The 19977-nt window shown below is 34.0% G+C and overlaps 3 protein-coding genes and 1 long non-coding RNA gene across 7 annotated transcripts; 1 reads left to right on the forward strand and 3 right to left on the reverse strand.

Annotated features, from left to right (window-relative positions):
* Nucleotides 1-315: 315 nt before the first annotated feature.
* LOC123225127 (protein translation factor SUI1 homolog 2-like) lies at nt 316-786 on the reverse strand. The gene has a single exon (XM_044649000.1). The coding sequence runs from the start codon at nt 784-786 to the stop codon at nt 433-435; it is 354 nt and encodes a 117-aa protein (XP_044504935.1). The 3' UTR covers nt 316-432.
* A 2456-nt stretch (nt 787-3242) lies between these two features.
* LOC123225100 (aconitate hydratase, cytoplasmic-like) lies at nt 3243-10590 on the reverse strand. The gene is made up of 20 exons (XM_044648966.1): nt 10161-10590; nt 8879-8983; nt 8511-8671; nt 8335-8427; nt 8007-8192; nt 7575-7736; nt 7031-7175; nt 6805-6947; nt 6636-6692; nt 6467-6546; nt 6297-6372; nt 5770-5955; nt 5536-5603; nt 5327-5445; nt 5016-5137; nt 4756-4854; nt 4186-4665; nt 4020-4118; nt 3688-3930; nt 3243-3595 (listed from the first exon to the last, which is right to left on the reverse strand). The coding sequence occupies exons 1-20, from the start codon at nt 10465-10467 to the stop codon at nt 3527-3529; spliced, it is 3000 nt and encodes a 999-aa protein (XP_044504901.1). The 5' UTR covers nt 10468-10590; the 3' UTR covers nt 3243-3526.
* Nucleotides 10591-12607: 2017 nt separating this feature from the next.
* LOC123228206 lies at nt 12608-14542 on the reverse strand. The gene is made up of 2 exons (XR_006504644.1): nt 14413-14542; nt 12608-13095 (listed from the first exon to the last, which is right to left on the reverse strand). It is a non-coding gene; the product is annotated as an uncharacterized LOC123228206 (long non-coding RNA).
* On the forward strand, nt 14188-16228 carry LOC123228183 (ATP synthase gamma chain 2, chloroplastic-like). 4 transcript variants are annotated; one of them, XM_044653494.1, is made up of 3 exons: nt 14188-14581; nt 14661-14992; nt 15101-16228. In XM_044653494.1, exons 2-3 carry the CDS (start codon nt 14725-14727, stop codon nt 15850-15852), a joined length of 1020 nt encoding a protein of 339 aa, XP_044509429.1. In that variant the 5' UTR covers nt 14188-14581; nt 14661-14724; the 3' UTR covers nt 15853-16228. The 4 variants fall into 4 exon arrangements, with proteins under 4 accessions (XP_044509429.1, XP_044509415.1, XP_044509421.1 ...); XM_044653480.1 differs by having other exon boundaries at nt 14190-14581; nt 14661-16228; XM_044653486.1 differs by having other exon boundaries at nt 14190-14581; nt 14671-16228.
* The last annotated feature ends 3749 nt before the right edge of the window (nt 16229-19977 follow it).

Below are 19977 nucleotides of genomic sequence, written 5' to 3' on the forward strand. Positions count from 1 at the left end.
GATGTTAGAGAGTACAAGTTGCTGAAGAATGAGAACCACTGGAAGTGAAGAGAAAAACTTATCAATGAAAAAAGAATAATTGTTAATGAAAGAGAGTTCTAATGAAGAATCAGTTACGAAACCTAAATTAAATTGTTAAACTAGAACTTCAACTTAATTTTAGTTCGTTTAAACCAAATATAAATTTAAATTCAAATTAACTCAACTCAAATCTGTCTTATTTTTATATATTAAAGATAAGATGATAAAATACTTATTCTCCTATAATTAAATTATACGTACATAATTTAGATACATAGATGATATATTATCATATGATTAAATAATTTTAAATTAAAGATAAAATAACACTCAATCACAAAATGACACATTATTTGTATACTTAAATTATGTATCAAAAATATGTATACACAGTATTTCTCATTCTCCAAATCACACAACCCCACGTCCTTGAAAGCCATGAACTTTGATCTGGTTCTTGTCCGCAAGCATTTCTTTGACAAGGAAGTTGATGACATTGGCGCGCTGATCGCCCTGGAGTTGAATCACCTTGCCTAGATTTTTGTCCTGGACAACATTTCCATTACAACATAACTCTTTCTTGAGGTCTTTGAGGATCTTGGAGTAGCCGAAATTCTCATTCAATCCTTCAATTGTGGTTATACTTTTCCTTCTATTCCTCTTCTGAATCCGGAGATGAACATACCCACCTTTGGAATTAGCAAAACGCTTGGTCTCAGCCAATGGATCCAAGGATGACGGAATCTGGCCCTCCATGTCAACCATGAACTTTGCTTGCAAGAACTTAAAAACTCTTTTATTGCTGAAATATTAGAACAATAATATATCGATATATTTTTAGTATACAAAATAGATACACAGATGATGCGTCATTATATTAGGTATTATTTTAACTTTAATTCAAAAAATAATATTATATACATAATTTTTGTGTACAACTATGATTGAATAATTGAAAATTAAAATTAAAATAATATTCAATTACATTATAATACGTCATTATTTATGTACAAAAAGCATACTCATAGTTTTATTATAACTCAAAATGCCAAAAAACAATTTCCCACCCAAAGTTTGACAAAATGACAAATTTTCATCATTAACTTTGAATAAGCCATATACCCACTCATCATCTGATTTTATTAGTATATTATATTAATTTAAAGTAAATTACAAATTTACCTTTATTGAAAAAACATGTATGCTTTCTTTCAATAATAAATGATTTTGAATGAGGCAAAAATAATAGAAATATAATCATATTCATAAGATTGGCAAGTAAATATAAATTATATTCCTATTTTGAACCATTCTCTCCATTTTCTCTTCATAATTTGAATGACGTTTTCTTCTATCCTATTAGTTTAAAAGTAAAATAATTAAGCTTTTCTTTTGTTCAGGGAAAAAGAGACCCAAGAAGTGTTTTTGGTTTTTACTGAAATCAAATGAAAAAAGTAAAGAAATTGGGTCTGAAATTACAACTCTCCATATTTGATGCAATGACTCAAAGAGTTATGGATTTTAAGTACAGCTAGTTTCAGTATATTTATTTAGAGATTTTGTAAAAATATTGAATTAGGTCGTCAAGTTTTATATTATTCTTTAGATAATGTTAAAAATAGTTATAATTCAGTATTTAATTTAATTGGTCAATTATTGGAGTTTCCATAATTCATGAATTTTAATTCAAATATTTCTATATAACAAATAGAATAATGGGAATAAAATATTATTTTTGTATTATAATAATAATAATATAGTACAAGTTAAATTTTTTATTATTACTTCATGAATGGTCTATTTCAACTTTGTATCATATAGAAATGGTCTGTTTTACCCTAAATCCTGATGAAAGAATGAGAATTTGTTATTTTATTAAACCTTAAGTGGAAAATAAAATTTTAATTTAATTTAAAATTATTTAATTACTTGATAAAATATTATCTATATACGCATACTATATCCTTAAATATATATATATAAATAATTTTATTAGAATTATTAATACACATACAATTTGCCAGGCCCTACGACACAAGAAATTCCAGTAAAAGTCCAAACACAACAAAAGAGAAAGTAACCAAGCTTGCAATGCATGGCTTTGAAAAGGAAAACGAAAGAAAGTAAAGAATTATTTGGCTCTTTTACATGTTCGAGTTCAAATTTTTCACTATGCAAAACCCAAAACTTATAGGGAAATACTTATAGAAAACCTTAAAGGGATTATAACTGTACGTAAAAAAAATTACACGAAGAACTAACAAATTCTATCAAGAAGAGAGAAAACAGTCAAACCCAGAAGAGAAAATACAACTTGAAAGAGAGCTGACCTTTAAAGTCTGAACCTTGAGACTCTGGCTTCTGTTACACGACAGAAAAAAATGAGACCCAGAGAGAAAATATATAAGGGAGAGAAGGTCGATTGGGCCTTGTCCTTGGCCGACTCGAGGTAATTAATCTGTAGGCACCACCAATTGGATGGTGGATGTCAGATTTTCGTATTGTGATTAGGTTGAATTTATCTTAATCTTTAAGCATATTGGAAATTTATTATGAAGATGAAGCTGAGGTTGAAGTCGAAGTCCACACGCTAAAGAAGACTTGTGGAGGCCCCGATAGGGGGTGCGTGGCAGGGTATGAGTGGAAAAATCCAGAAAGGAAGTAGACTGAGACCTTCTTCGACAAGGGACCCGTTCTCTTCGAGCAGAAGGTTGTAAGAGGCCTTTCAATTGGGTGCTGAATATAACCTGACTCCTCTTTTGACTTGGGGGGATTCAAGCTCTCAAACAAGGGTAAGTTCGAATTAATTTGGATTCATGTTGATTAGTTTAAAATCGAGCTTAGCTTACTCGGTTATGAATTCACCAGAAAAAGTTATCGTACAAGAAAAAAAACTTCAATACACTTGGCCTCATTATATGACTCACTTCTTTACAATGAGTCTGAAATCCTTCTCATAATTGCTTTTAGAATAGTTTTAGATTTTATCAAATTCGATCCTAACCAATATCAAATAAAACTTGAGCTTGCCCGACTAATAAATTCTCAATAAGAATTCGAAATAGAAATAATTATTCAACTTGATTTAAACCCAACTTAACCCAAAATTACATTGAAACTGATAATTTAAAAAAATTAGATTAAAACCTCTAATTTTCATATTTAGCAATTATACGCGTATTAAAACTCTAACTCAACTCAACAATAATCTCAGCCAAACCTGGTTCAAAAAGAGCCCAACAGCAAGGTTTGCAGCCCCACAGTTGATGCATATCCATTATATTTTCTTCAATTGAAGTAGTCAATTTTTGTGTTTTCATATCCTCTAGATGCTAAAGAAGCTTCACACGTAGATAGAAAAGATGCAAGAGACTTACAAAAGATTTACAGACTGTTTGCTCAAGCTTGAAATCACCTCAACGTGCACAACGAGAATGGGAGGATGTACTTCTGCACTTTCTTTCTAGATCTTATTTTGAACTTGATATCACTCACTTTTTTACTACTACTGCTTGCTTAGACTTCGAACAACAAACGGGAGAATGCCTCCATGGTCGAAATATGCCAATTCCACCTGCGCAAATGACATTTTTTCTTATGCTAGTTAAAATGCTTGAGCCAATATCAGTTAACCAACTACTGAAGATCAAATAAGCTACTATATACCTCAGTATCAAAGCGTACAATACATGTAAAGGATTTCCCGCTGTTGGTTGTGACAGTGACATCTTGGCCAGGCCTGATCTCACTGACTTTAGTTGGTAGGTCTATTGTGTAGCGCTCGTGACCAGTTAATCCTAGAGTTTCTGCATCCTCGCCTGGCTTGAAACACAGTGGAATGATCCCCATGCCAACAAGGTTACTGCAATGAATTCGCTCAAAGCTCTTGGCAATCACTGCTTTCACTCCCTGAGAAAGTTGATAAGTACATGAGAAAGGATTGAGGATTGAATACGAAATTCTACAAAGATATCAACTGCAAGAAAATAAGAACACACCAGAAGCTTGGGACCCTTGGCAGCCCAGTCTCTAGAGCTTCCACTTCCATACTCTGCTCCAGCTAGGACAATTGTGTCCTGCACAGCAGACTTATACCTCTGCAAGTAACAATTTGTCAGAACTAGTGCAAAAAATAGTATGCAACATCATTTTAATGTTACTCACCATTGCTACATCAAAAACATGAAGCTTCTCTCCAGTAGGAATATGAATTGTTTTAGGACCAACTTCTCCATTCAACAGCTTGTTGACAAGTCGAATATTGGCAAAGGTTCCTCTTGCCATCACTTCATCATTGCCTCGACGGCTGCCATAGGAATTGAAGTCCTTGTGATCCACCCCACGCTCAAGCAGATACTTTGCAGCAGGGCTGTCTTTGTGGATACTTCCAGCAGGGGATATGTGATCAGTGGTTATGCTGTCACCAAAGTTGAGCAAGCAGTAGGCATCTTTCACTCTGTGAGGACCTGGTGGCTCTGTAGTCATGTTATTGAAATATGGAGGCTCGTGAATGTAGGTAGAGTTGGGATCCCAAGAGTAAAGAGTGGAAGTGGGAATAGAGAGCTCATTCCACATAGGATTCCCCTTTGTAACTGCCTCATAAGTGCTCTTGAACATATCAGGCAAGACACTGGATTGAACAACCTACAGCGAGACATTCCACGTTGAAACTAAATAATTAGACAATGTCAAGTTCAGTATCTTCCGTATGTTCTCCAGGGTAACACAACTTACCTCTGTAATTTCTTCATTGGTAGGCCATATATCCTTGAAGTACACATCCTTTCCATCCTTCCCAGTTCCAATTGGCTCCTTTTCAAAGTCTATGTCAACCTGAAAATAACAAATCACAAGAATTGACCACCAGTTTTACGCAACATAAATAATAATTTAGTCCGGTTGTACTTAGAGAGATTGACGGGACTGTAAACAAGATAAAAAGCATGTACTTTGTAACAAGAAATTTAGGCCACTAAATATATTATATTACTTACAGTGCCAGCAAGAGCGTAAGCAACAACTAAAGGAGGTGAAGCAAGATAGTTAGCTCTTGTCAGAGGATGCACACGGCCTTCAAAGTTTCGATTACCAGAAAGCACAGCTGCTGCAACAATGTCTGCACAAGTAAATTCAAAATGAATTAGCTTCAAAACACAGAAATGATGATTCATAAACTGCCAAAAAAAATTTATAATCAAATTGGTCAATATAACATGAGCAACCAAATTAGAATTTTATGTTAATATTCAAACATAACAGATTCATAAACTCTAAAAATAATAATAATAATAGTGGACACTTCTACCATTTTCTGATATGGCAGCACTAACTGATTCATCAAGCTCTCCAGAATTTCCAATACATGTTGTGCAGCCATAGCCAACAATGTGAAAGCCCTGCTGGTTCAAGTATTTTTGCAGACCACTACAGACACCAAAACATTAACTGTAAGTAACTCCTCCTATACAGAAATATACTAGAACCTTAAATGAATGCTAAACATTTATGACATACCTCTGGAGCAAATACTTTGTAACAACACCAGAGCCTGGTGCAAGACTGGTTTTCACCCATGGCTTAACCTGATTAATGATAATTTAAAAGTACATGTTATAAATCCATATGAACAAAGACTGACTCACCAATCAAATAAATCAGTTTTTCCACTAGATATTTTTGTACTGTCATCTCAAAGGAACCATAAGTAAAATGGAAAAGGGCATCTGTTTAAGAAAAGACAAAACTAACCTCCAGACCCAGTTCACAAGCCTTTTTAGCGACAAGACCAGCTCCTAGCATGACACTAGGGTTTGATGTATTTGTACAGCTGGTTATGGCAGCAATAACAACACTACCTTGCTTAAGTTCAGCAGGCTGTCCAAGGAATGAAAATTTTGCCACTTTATCCTGCTCTTCCTTGGGTATGGCAAAACCCTGCAGTAAACAGAAAAATTAAATTTTGACAAGAGGGACAAATAATCATAAGCATCTATATAATTATTCAGTTGTGTAGCATGTCTATTGTTGATTATTCATATTTCACGTCTGTGGATAGCTTTGTGAAAGCTGAAAACATAAGACCTGCTAAACTTTTCAACATTAAACAAGACCAAAGAACCACACATTTCGGACTTCAAAGAAAAGATTTCCAAGATTTATGAATACTTTGTTTTAAGAATGAAATTTATAGAGACGTCTATTATTAGAATAAATAAGCATAGAAACTCCAAGCAATAGAAAGTATTCAGTCTACTGAAGTTATTGTTGCAACTCACCTTGAATCCAACTGGACTGTCAAGACATGCGTGCCAGTCAGCCTTCATGTCTTTCAAAGCTACTCGGTCATGAGGCCTGCAAATGAAAAGTAAAAAGAATGAACCGTGGCTTAGGGGATACACCAAAAGAAGCACCAAATCAATAATACCCCTAAGCTGTAAAGATATACCGTTTTGGTCCTGAAATAGAGGGTTCAACGCCTGCTAGGTCCAACTGCAGATAAGATGAGTATGCTCTTTCTTGTTGAGGCTGTATCATTAAGAAAGACCTTTAACATCAGACCTGAGATGCTTATCTTCAAAAAGAGTAAGATGCACCAAGAAGAGAAAACCTTTTACCTCATTGTAATCGACAAACATTTTGTTCGCACGCAGATATTCCTCAATCATTGTGACCTAAACTATGGGAACTAATTGTTACAACAGTTCATGTAATTACAATCAAAAACCACAAAAATTTAGCACCAGCTCCAGCCTCCTCGAAAAAGAAAGAAAGGGAAGAACTCACTGTCTCATTGCTTCTTCCAGTTAACCTCAGATACTGCAATGTAACATGATCTACAGGGAAGAAACCCATGGTTGCTCCATATTCAGGAGACATGTTTGCAACGGTGGCCCTATCAGCCAAAGATAGTTCACCCATACCTTCCCCTACAGACATATAAATTAACTAGTTATACATATAATTATGATGGATATCTAACTGTTGAATTTAATCGCTTTATTATACTTACCATAAAACTCAACAAACTTGCCAACAACACCATGCTTCCTCAACATTTGAGTAACAGTCAAAACCAAGTCAGTAGCTGTCACACCATTACGCAACATCCCACTCAACTTGAATCCAACAACACCAGGCAATACCATACTCATGGTCTGTCAATGTTGTAATTTACAGCATTAGTATCAAAAACAGAGAAGCAAACTGTAGGAACAAAACCAGTGAGTGGCGAGAATGTGCATGCAACCATAGGTTTGAGTCAGTGCAATACAAGAAAAACGGCATGAAGAGGACTTCATGTCCTAACTAAAGCCATGATGTCTGCTTATGAAAGTTTTAAATGCAATTATGAATAGCATAATGAAAATTGTGTTTTTTTTTTTTTTACAAAAAAGTGTTAATAACACTGATAAATCAGTTCCTAAATCATCTCAAAAAGGAAATTGAAGGAGTATCCAGGATGCTCTTCACTGTTAACATCTTGAAACTATCCATATATAAGTTGTCTGGTAGTCACAAGAAGAAATGAAACAATAAAGAATATCATACTGTACCTGACCAAGCATTGCAGCCTCAGCTTCAATTCCTCCAACTCCCCAACTAGCAACTCCCAACCCATCAATCATAGTTGTGTGGGAATCAGTACCAACCACACTATCAGGGTAGAGAACATTATCAGTGTTAAAGACAACCTGTCCAAGGTACTCCAAGTTGACCTACAAATTCATTAGAATGTAAACTGAATACCAATGAATCAATTATAATTTACCTTGTGTAAATTCAAACAAATGAAAAAAATTGATAACATGCACATTTTATCACCTAGTTCACAAGAAATTATACAGTGAAACTTAACCATCCAGACACTCTTAAGGTACATGAGAGACAGCAAGTCAGCACCTTTCTGAGAGTGTTAACCTTTAAACTGGTTCAATGATTCCTAATGCAGTAAAATTCTAATGCAATCATCATATAATCTTCTTCACCTGGTGAACAATTCCAGAACCGGGAGGAACAACAAGCATATTATGGAAAGCAGATGACCCCCACTTAAGGAAAGCGAATCTCTCTTTGTTCCTCTGAAATTCAAGTTCCATATTTCTTTGTACTGCATTTTCTGATCGCGCTACATCAACCTGAACTGAATGATCAATGACAAGATCGACCGGAACCTGGATACAAATATGTTATGTTAAACTATGTGAAACTATATGTTATGCAAATATAACCTCAATCAACAGCTCAGATAAAAAGATGAAATGTGAAAATATCCAAAATTCACCAAAAATTCTGTGCTCAATCATGATAACAAACCAATGGGTTGATCTTCTTTGGGTCGCTGCCCAGATTCTTCATGGCATCCCTCATACAAGCAAGGTCAACAACAGCTGGTACTCCAGTAAAATCCTGGTCAAGAAACCAATCTTTATCGAGTGGAATTCATGCCTCATGACTAAAACTAGAGTAATTTTTGAATTTATTTAATGAACCTGTAAGAGAACACGAGCAGGCTTGAAGGGAATTTCAACTTGTTTTGGTGAAGTATTCTCCCAATCAATAATCTTTTCTACATCATCCTTGCTAACTTGGAAGTTGTCACAATTACGTATTGCAGATTCCAAAAGGATCCTTACTGAGTATGGCAGTCTATCTGATAAATACAAAAGAAAGAATAACAATTAAAGTAAAACAATAAGGATCAGAGTACAGTAGTTTGAAGGCTAGTCAATAAAAAAAAATTTCATCTAATATGGATTCAAAGTACCATCAACAATAAAACATGTCATAACAAGCTTTATACATATATATATGCTTTAAAATGTCTACTCATCCAATAGTATAGGATGGATGAGCATACCAACTCTTGGATCATTCAAAGCAGGTAAGCTGTAGAATTTTCCAAACTCTCCACCCCCAGGTTTGGGAAGACTGGTCAGTATTCCCTTGAATGCATGATCAGGAGCTGAAACAATTCAACAATAAAAGTGTTACACTTGATGGATCATTCTTTGACTGATAATAAAATTCATATATTATAAAACCAAGGAAATCACAAAATGCATAACTAAGTCAGTTATTCATCCAAAGAAGAAGCTTTAAAGTTCCATTGTTGTTCAATGAACCTCAATAGGTGAATAAAATAAATGAATAAACCAAGTACATAAACACAAAGCTGCAACTCTGTCTTTCTTCTTTCTTTTTTTTTTTTTCTGGGTCAACCAGTTTAAATAGAGCTTCAGCTAGAAAAAATAATGTAAATAAATGTTTTAATAAATTTTCCTCCTTATTAACCATTGAAAAACATAAACTGATTAAAATAACAACTATAGAGAAACTAAAAAAGCACAGCCAAATGAACAGAATTTTTATCACTGGCCTTACATCACCGAACTATAAGAACTGAAAAATTAAATAAACCATGAAACTATTCAATTCAGCCACGAAAAATCAAACCAAACCCAACGATAACAAATGATCATTTTGGCTAAGCTAAATTACTCAATGATATGGAAATTGTACATTGCATTCCCAGTCTCCTAATCAACCAAACTGAAACGCTCAAATCATTAAAAAGTACCCCTGTAATTTAATCAACGTCACTTATAAACACAACTGTTCACTAAACCAAGCCACAACTCTATCCATCTCCAAGATTGCCTTATCAACCATAACGAGAAACAAAAAAAAAAAAGCATAATTTCACACAAAAAACGACGATCATCCTGAAAAACTACCCAAAAATTAACTCCATTTCCCAGCCATTTCTCATCCAAGAGCAATCGACTCATCAAGAAAACGTTTCCATTTCCCGCCATTTTCTCGCAACCAAGCAGAAAACACTCCAATTACATCCAATACCATTTACTCTGCTTCAACCACAAACTAAACAAAACTAATACAAAAATTCACAAAACTCTACCTTTTTCTCATCAACCAAACAGAAAACACTCCAAACTATCATCAATAAACCAACTTTGTTAAGATTTAAGCACAAAACTCACAGAATTACCCAAAAAAAAAAGAGGGACAAAATCAGTTAAAATTTCCAACGTTTCACCCGAACCCAAAAAAAACAAAAACACTCAACATTAAAAGAGACTTTTTTTTTAACAAAAACAAAACTTAACAGACTTACGCACCCAAAGTCGCAATCTTTCGCTCAAACCGTTCCAGAACCGGACCAGAAATCCTGGCCTGAGCGCGAAGGCTGACTGGCGAGCGCCATTCGACTCTATGGCTCCACCGCGGCACGGCGCACCGCAACACCGGCGAGAAACTCAAAGACCGGTACTTCTGGTTGACAAAAGAAACAGACGACTGAGCCGAAGTGTAAGCAGACGCCGCCGTTTTAGATAAAGCAGGCGAAAGCGACAACGAAGAAGAGAATCTCGTGAAACACGTCGTCGCAAAACGAGCACGAGAAGCCGAACAACTCAACATACACATTTCGCTCGTTCACTTTCAAAATTAACTATTAAAAAGAAAACCAAATTAATTTAAATTGAATCAAATTGAATGGCGACTCAGCTCACAAGCGAGTAGTGCATGTGAAGTGATAGAACTTCGTTACAGAGATGACGACGACGGGGTTTATATACGTAGCAGAGTGAGAGTGGGGTTTTGTGTTGACCGTCGGATGGTTTTTGGAGGGGAAATGGAGGGTGGAGATTAGATGGAAGTGTATAGTTGACCTTTTGACTCTTCATTTGGTAGATTCGTGGCTTTTCTAGATAATCGGGAATTATTCCTTTTTAATCATACTTTTAATTAGCGTAATTAATGTATAATTGTTGGTATTAAAGGCGCGTGCTCTGTCAATCACAGGGCTCATAATTTCATATTTTTGTGAGAAAAAGAGGGTGGCAACTGCCAAGCCAGCACTTTTGGCCAATAATTAACATTATATTAATAATACAGATTTATATGAATTGGACAAGAATAATTAGAATTACAATATTATCCTTTATATTTCAAACTAACATTTTTTTTAACTTAAACTTGATTTCAATTAATAATCCAAGCTCAAATAGGATCCACGTTTATTATTGATAAGGTAAAAGTATCCTTAAAATAATATCAAAAAAATGATTATGATGGGGGAAAGGTGTCACTTAAAAATATTTACTAGGCTCAACGTAATCAGAACAATGTTTAGGAACAAAATTGTCATTTACCAGTTGAATTGGAAAGCCATGTTGATGCTTTGTTCTTCGGCAACTTGCCACGCGGATTTGGATGCCGATAATGCAGGGCATGCCCATCAATAATTAGATGGTCAAAAAACTTATTCTCACAATCCGTTAGATTTTATTATTTTTATGAAAGGTAAAATTATTATTTATTTAAATTTATATTTTAAAATTATTCTTAAATTTTAAAATTTTGTTTTTATCTCGTAATTTTATATTTTTTAATTTAAAAACTGACTTTATCTCTTGTATTTTTTTTATATACAATTGTCTTCTGTTTTTTAAAAAATTTCAATTTCACCCCTTTTTTCAGCTTCAGTTTTTTATCACTGCTGACATTCTTCTCCTGTGTCTCTAACATCCTTCTCTATTGAAACCAAGCTGCCGATGTCCTTCTCCCTCCCATGGTGACTCCTGTTAGTGCAAAATCAGGCTGAAATCAAATTTTCACTCCATACCTGTAAGTAAGTCTTTCACCTCAACCAAATTAAAAACAAGCTTTTTCTGTACCACCAGTGGAATGACATATGTTTTGTAGTATTCTGTAGAAACAAGAACTGTGAAATGAGGATCCTGTGCTTATGGTTGTTACTTGTCTTGTATATTAGACACAGGTGTAAGCCAAAAGGCAATCAATCTAAAGACCATTAGGATTATTAACCACCATCAAAATAATTACAAAGATCCAGTAGAGTAATTTTCAGGAATTCATTTGGCTTTTGGGTTGATCTTATTAGTCTCCTTGCTTCTGAAATCATTGTTAATGAAACATACAAGCAACATTAAGCTTAACACGTTCAGTTCAGGCCTCTCTTCCAGATCAGCCATTTCCTGAAGAAATCCATGACATTGTAAAAAAAAAACATAAGAAACCATTCCTCTAAGATGGCTAAACTAAAAGAACAAGCAATCAATAATACGCCAAGATCTCTCTTTAAAATTAGAGCCTTTGACCAATGAAAAGGAAGGGATTTAGCGAAAACAAGGCTAATGAACATGACTAGTTATTTAGAGTTTCTTTCCCATCCCAGGTAAAGCACAAATAGAAAAGATATCCAATGAATACAGAGAGAAGCCATTTTTAGTTACCTCAGTGGTTGGAGCTTTCTTACGCTGCTCACTCAGCCAACATATCCATTCAACATAAATAGTCCAGATTGTAAGCAACCATTATGTCCAGGAATCAAAATACCAACAGCAAATAAAATTTCAGAGTTAAGGCTGCTGGCTAATGTCTCAACAAAACAGTGCAACGTGCTTCATGATCAAACCTTTTCTCTTTCACCAGCATACCATGGAAACTACTAACATAAGTTAATCTCAACACAACAAAACCAGTGTATAGTCTCTTGGCATGATCAAATGAAGAACATTGCTATTACACCTCAAAAACATCATTGCACTTTAACAAATGATCAACATATATACCTCAGCTAACCAAACAACTATACAACTTTATTGAATTTCCATGCATTTTTTCAGCAGAAAACAAGAACCCAGTTGCCAAATATAAACAAATATCAAATAACAATTCATGAATGGCACAATAAAATTAAAAAAAAAAAAAAAGAAGCGAGACACTCTTACTGATTCAATCAAGCTCCCCAGTTCCGGTGAAGTAGCGGTTCCCTGCTTTGTCCACACTAGCCAAACGACGGCCGCTGGAAAACCCAGCAAGTTTGAAAAAAGCTTTGACATTTATCTCTTCTCCAGCATTAAACAATCTAAGAGTTGAATGAAGATGAAGAGAAATAAATCAAAATTATGCGCTTTCACGTTCACTTGTGTTGCCGGATGTATGTTGTATTGAAAAGCTGGGTTTCTCTCCGCCCGAATAAATATCCATTCCACGTCGGTTCAACCTATCCTTTGAACGTGTTTTCTTCTGAAAAATGAGTAATGCTTTCAACTGGATTGAATCCTTCATGAATTAAGTTTGAATAAGTTATAAAATGGAGCTAACTTGAGTTCCATTGTTAAATTCAAGTGGAGGTGGTTTGAATTGGATTGCTAACTTGTTTCAACTGGGTTCAAAATAAATTCTGCTCAAAAAAACATGAGTTTGAGTTTAAACTTAAAAAGGGTTGTATGTTACTGACTTCGAATATAAGAGGTTTTCACTTATTATACTTGTATCGGCCAAAGGACTATATCCCACCCAAAGTTTAAATGCGTTTCCAAAATCATTTCTACGTAGTTTAAAAGTTCTAAAATCTCACCTATAACGTAATTGCTATTAGAGACAGAAGTAAAATTGTTATTTTATTAATAATATTAAAAAATATAAAATTCATTATATTTTTTCTCTAAAACTTTAAAAATTAACAATTTTATCCATATCTAAAGTTTTTTAACTTTGACAAGTGATATTTCCTCTCAAATTTTTTCTTCACCTCTTTGGTCATCATCTTTGACGTCAACGATCTTTCCTCTTTACCCTAAACTGTTAGTCAATATATGTAAAAAAATCTGGAAAAGAGATCCAATAATAAAAAACGAAGACGAAGAGATATAGAATCTCTTCATCCAAATCTCTTCATTGACAAAGAAACTTCGTCGTCATCCTTTCCATTTTGTAGGAGAAAGTGGTTGAAGGAGAAGAAAAAAAATTCTAAGGTTTTAGTGGGAGGGGGGAGGAATGTGATTTTTCAAAATTAAAAAATTTTAAAAAAGATGAAATATTAATTTTTAAAACTTAAAAGGAAAAAATATGATAAATTTAATATTTTTTTAACATTATTAATAAAATAATTATTTTACTCATGTTTTAATAGAAAATTTTAATTCCAATTAATCAATATGTGAGACTTCAGATTTTTCAAACTGTACAACTGTGATTTTGAGAATACAACTAAACTTAGGGGTGAAATAGTCCTTTGGCCACTTGTATCCTTACAAAAAAGCGATTCAAATTACTCATAATGATATATTAAAAAGACTTTATTTTGACTTAATTTAGTTTAAGCTAAACTCAATTTAATTTAACACTATAACCTGAACTCAAACTAATTCAAGAGGAATTTAACACTTTCAAATCCAAGTAAAATTGAACTGCCCAAACTGATAGATTGGTTTCAACTAAAAACACCCTGAGAAATATACAAACTAAGGATAATAAAACTGGTGTAAGACAACACCACACCGAGTCTGGACTATTGTTCCACCGTCACCCAAATAGGTACTTCGATTATAACGAACTTACCAAAGCAAAGTCCCAGAATCCCAGTTCAACATCCGCCTCACTTTCCCGTCGATTTTCTGGCCAACCAAACAGAACCCCACCTTGACAACCTTGTTCCAACAGTTTTCAAGGTGGTAAGAACAGAGACCCGTTGGCCCATTGCTGCTCCTCCTTCAACAGTTTCTTGAAGGTAAGATTTTTTTTTGTTTGAATTTTAAAGTCAAAACCTTACTGCTAAAAAAATTCTCTAACTAAATTTCATTTCTTAGGGTTTTGCAGCGATTCAAAACGTCATAAAAATCAAACCTTTACCCGGAAAAATCCAGCAAAATCATGTCTTGTTCGAATCTAACGACTTGGGTATCCTCAAAAATTGACTCATTTTCTCTTTCATTCTTAGACCGGAGCTCATGCCATAATCTCTGCAATTCTTCATTCCTAAAATACCCTTATCGATCTTCAGCATCTACACCAATGCATTGTAGTCTTCGTGAGCTTAAAGAACGGATCAATTCAGTGAAGAACACCCAGAAGATCACTGAGGCAATGAAGCTTGTTGCGGCTGCAAGAGTCAGGCGAGCCCAAGAAGCTGTGATTAATGGTAGGCCTTTTACTGAAAAGCTTTTAGAGTTTCTTTATGCTGTAAATAAAGAATTACAAGCTGATGATATTGATATTCCTTTGACAAATATCCGGCCTGTTAAAAAAGTTTCTCTTGTTGTTATAACCGGTGATAGAGGTCTGTGTGGTGGTTTTAACAATGCTGTGATCAGAAAGGCTGAATCCCGGATGGCTGAATTGAAAGAAAATGGACTTGATTATGTTGTTATTAGTGTAGGTAAAAAGGGTAATGCTTATTTTAAACGTAGGAGTGATGTTGCAGTTGTTAGGAGTATTGAGGGAAGGGGGTTTTATAGTGTAAAAGAAGCTCAATTGATTGCTGATAGTGTTTTTTCACTATTTGTTAGTGAAGAGGTTGATAAGGTAGAGTTAGTATACACGAAGTTTGTGTCGCTGGTGAGATCCGATCCTGTGGTTCAAACTCTGTTACCTTTATCAATGAAAGGTGAGGCTTGTGATGTGAATGGGAAGTGTGTTGATGCTGTGGAGGATGAGTTGTTTAGGCTGACGACTAAGGATGGCAAGTTGATTGTTGAGAGAGATAGTGTTAGGTTGGATGGTGGGGGTTTATCGCCTCTTATGCGGTTTGAGCAGGATCCGGCCCAGATTCTTGATGCAATGATGCCTCTATATTTGAACAGTCAGATTTTGAGGTCATTGCAGGAATCAGTGGCTAGTGAGGTTGCTGCAAGGATGAGTGCCATGACTTCCTCTACTGATAATGCGATTGAATTGAATAAGAATCTTTCAATTGCTTATAATCGGGAACGTCAGGCAAAAATTACTAGTGAACTATTGGAGATCGTCGCTGGAGCTGAGGCACTTATGCAGTTAGATTGATTTCGACCTTTTTATTTTGGCCTAATTTCATTTGTTCTGCAAAAATTTTGCAGCTTATTTCATATGCCAGTAAAGGAATCCATTGATTTGAGGCAGGTTGATAAATCGTAGAGATGGCTTTTTATTTCATGAACTAGAATTTTTTATTAGAAAGCAATCCCAGTTTTGTTCTCAAATTGTCTTGTTCCATCTTATCATCTTTGCCATTTCATTTATGCTGAGGAATCATTGACTGTGCAATGAATTTTTGCACATTCTAGATTCAGGGTTTTTGATTTGAAGTTCAGTTCAGTTGAGATGATTCTTAGTCAGAGTCTCTATTGTAATAGAAAACTTTTAAGTTTCTTTCTCAAGTTCTCTGACCTTCCAAGCTGAACTTTCTTGTGAGCTTAAAATTAAATACCTCAACTATCTGCACCAGCATCCATTTTTTTTCATAGCACAGAAACTCAGCAAAATTATACCAGTATGTATCCGGATGATGTTCTCTTGTCATGGTTAAGACTCCTAAATTATTGTAAGATGAAGAGGGATTAGTGTACTGCTATGCAGGCAAAACTCCTCAATCAAACTCACAGATACGACTTCTAAAGATGACCAACGAGTAACAGATAAGCATTACTTTAGCTTCTAGCCTAAAGAAGAATTCTCGGACAGGATGGAATTTTCTATTAGAACGCACAAACAGAAAACAAGACTAAATCTGTCATTATATTTATAATCCATCAACCATTAAATAATTGTTAGAAATCACTCATTGAAGTAATCCTCGATCACATTGGGATCAGGGGTGTCAATCAAGCCACCAACTTTCACAATAACTTAGACAATTATACATGAAGCCCTAACTTTCAATCCTACAAATATTTAAAATGAAAAAGGGATAGGGATAAACGGATACTCATTTAGATCCAGATAGAGAAACACTCCACTATTCAAATGATACCAATACGGGTATTCTTGATCAAGTTATATTAAAAACCAACCCTCCATTTTCTCTGTTGTATCTCTTCAAATTCTTGCACCGTAATCTACCAAGGTTTGGCGTATTCTCTTGTTCGTGCAAACTTCCCCATCAACAGGTCACATGTGGCAACAAAGTGTTAGGATCAATTATAAGACCTCAAATTCAAGTAACTTGCGCATTTAGACTACGGTTGGAAACGAATCAAGTCAAACCCAAACAAGGTCTGACTCTTTTTAGACTGGTTGAGGCTTGGGCTCACCAAGTTTGTTTAATCATGTGTTTATGTTTGATTTGCTTGATAATTTTACTGTTTATGATTGTCTTGCATTTGCTCAAGTCTGTATGAGATATTTGTTTCAGTTAGGTTATTAGGCTCTGCTTCAGACTCGTTTTAAATTTTGAATTATTCAATTGTACAATGATTTGTGTTATATGCAACTTGCTTAAAATGTTTATTCATTTAAGCAAGCCATGCTTGGCTCGCTTAGCCCATATTGAAGTTTGAGCTAGCGATTGTTTTTAACTTAAAACCTAGACTTATGTTCATGCTCGTGTTCGTTTAGGAAAGGCTTAGCTCGAGTCTATTCAAGCAAAACTCATTTCAAATCCAACCTTAATTGACACACCACCATTCTCTTCTGTCTAACATTAAGTCACAGGCAGAAAATGAGTGATTGAAGCATTTACCAAACCTTGTGTCTTGGTTGTAAAGTTCCAGCTATTCGGAAGCTCTGAAGAACATGTGGTTGATAAGATTTTCTTCAAGCTATCAGCTGCCAGCAAATCATTCACGTTAAAGCTCTGCCCCAGATCATGTTTGTTATCACTTCTTCCTCTTAAATGCGGGCAATAAATTCTTTTCAGCAATTTGTCTGTTTTCTGAGAAGAAGAAAAACACTTCACGCAGCGTGACAGCTGTCTCATTTCAATCAAAGAGCAAAGCCAAAATGATTCTATTTTTGCCTAGAAATTTTAAGTGAAAGACGTGACACCATTCTGCAATTTGCCAAGCAAAATTTCGGTCTCTAGTGTTCACAAGTGCATTAGAACAAATGGACAAGAACAAGGTCTAAATCAGGCCGGTGCCATAAGTTGATACAGACAGTGAACACGAGAAAGTACTGAGAATAAAATGCCTTCTGGTGTCATAAAACACTTCATGAGAGCTTTGAATAAAACAGATGACACTTAACAAACGTACAAATAATTAAGGTTGAATTCCATCTTCTCTAAGTTCAAAAAAAACCCAGTTCAAAATAAGTATAAATCTAAAAGAGTTTGTTTAAAATCAACAAGTTGAAATTTGAAAATAATTTATTTTTAAATTTAATTTGAGTAAGTTTAAATTTAAATATTCAAATTAACTCATACTTAACTCATGTTTAGCTTAAACTTGGCTTATTTGATCCGAATTCAAATTTAAGGTCTAACAACTTGGATCAAATTCAACACTGTAAATAACAAAATTTCTAAATTAATTTCATGAACTTGAGCATTGAGGTAAGAACAAAATAGATACATCACTTTACTAATGAATTATTTTTATATTCAAATAGGGTGTCTAATCAAAAGGTTGGTCTATAGATCGATAAGGTTGATCGACTAATTGGATTAGTAATGTCAATATGATATAATTAAAAATTTAAAACAATCTTTAGTCATATGATATCTGTATAATACCAACATGATGGTCAAACCAATTTGTCCAAATAGTTAAATAACAGTTCAATACTGTTTATCTGGTTCATTCCCGAATCGATCCAATTAAATGACTAAAACAGCTTTTAGCCATGAACACCAGACTTGCCGACAGTTCTCAACCAGTATGGTCTTTCTTTTAAAACACTGATGGAGATATTTAATCGCCAAAGTGAAGAAGATAGAAAGGTTACCAGTTTCTGAATCTTTTCATAAATCTGGCATTGCATTTCTCACGTATCGTGTTACTTTCTTGCAGTCTCTTAGGGTTTGACGGTTTAACGACTGTATTATAGCACGTGTTGAATTCAATTGGTGATAATAATTTTGATGATTTTTTCAGGTCCCTTTCAGGAAGATGAAGAGAAGTTTCATTTGAAAAGCAAGATTTTGCAAGGACTGTTATTTCTGGAAGATAGAGACGGATGGGTTCATTCATGTTCTAATCCTGCTTTTAAATATATTTTTTTTATTTCTCATTATGAAATTCAACCACTTCTATCGAAACTTTGATGACCATCCCCAAAGTAAAGTCGAGCTCCGCTTTAACTCAAAAAATTGAGTTCGAATTGATGGTGAGTCAACAAAGAAAGTGCCCCATAATTAAAAAAAAGTGTACGGTCTATATAAATAAAAAATAAATAAATTTATCAACCATTTACTCACATCTAATCTAAATTTATCACAATTTAAATCCGATTTATTTAGATTAAAAGTAATATTATATACATTTATTTCTAATATATAATTATATATTTATTTTTATATATTATTATATAATTAAATATTACAAAATATATATATATATTAATTTAAGATTATTTTAAATTTAAATGAGTCACTTTGAAATCAATAAATTAACACTTGAACTCATAACTTTACTTGAAAAAATATTAATAAATCCCTACAATTTTTTATATCTTAATTTATATCCTAAAATTTTATTATTTAACTTTACGTATAAAATATAATAAATAAATATATAAGTTATATTATATCCCAAAAGTAATAGGGTTTTATTTCGTATTCTTTTATCAAAGCTTAAACTCAGCTTTATTTTAACATAATTTAATTGAATTTGAGCCAAATATTATTTAATTCGATTCGATTCTATCTTTCACCTATATTTAAAATTTGTGTCGGCCAAACGGTAAGGGGGCCCACGGCACCTTGTTTTGGGCCGCCATTGTTGATTCAATGTATTAAAAAACAAGGACTGAATCAAGGCGTGGGTAAAATGAATCTGGGCAATCCATGGTATGATTCTTGACAATTTTGTAATTCTAAATAGAGATTCTATTTCTTGTTCATAAAGTAACCACTCTAATGTGACTGAAACAGTAAAAGCACACCATTATTATTATTAATAATAATTAAATATGGAAGAAAAGAAGATTAGACATCATAAAATATTTTATCTTTTTATTATGCAATTTTGGAATCTTCCACCCGGATAGAAA

The sequence above is a fragment of the Mangifera indica genome, chromosome 1, assembly GCF_011075055.1.
Source record: "Mangifera indica cultivar Alphonso chromosome 1, CATAS_Mindica_2.1, whole genome shotgun sequence".
Classification (NCBI taxonomy): Eukaryota; Viridiplantae; Streptophyta; class Magnoliopsida; order Sapindales; family Anacardiaceae; genus Mangifera; species Mangifera indica.

What these genes read in the sequence shown, in the direction of transcription:
- LOC123225127 (XM_044649000.1), bottom strand. Translation starts at nt 786, where the DNA reads ATGGTTGACATGGAGGGCCAGATTCCGTCATCCTTGGATCCATTGGCT.
- LOC123225100 (XM_044648966.1), bottom strand. Translation starts at nt 10,467, where the DNA reads ATGTGTATGTTGAGTTGTTCGGCTTCTCGTGCTCGTTTTGCGACGACG. An exon ending in CTGGAAGAAGCAATGAGACA is followed by an intron (nt 6,693 to 6,804) that starts GTGAGTTCTTCC and finishes CCCATAGTTTAG; the next exon opens with GTCACAATGATTGAGGAATA. An exon ending in TGCTGCCATATCAGAAAATG is followed by an intron (nt 5,138 to 5,326) that starts GTAGAAGTGTCC and finishes TTACTTGTGCAG; the next exon opens with ACATTGTTGCAGCAGCTGTG.
- LOC123228183 (XM_044653480.1), top strand. Translation starts at nt 14,725, where the DNA reads ATGTCTTGTTCGAATCTAACGACTTGGGTATCCTCAAAAATTGACTCA.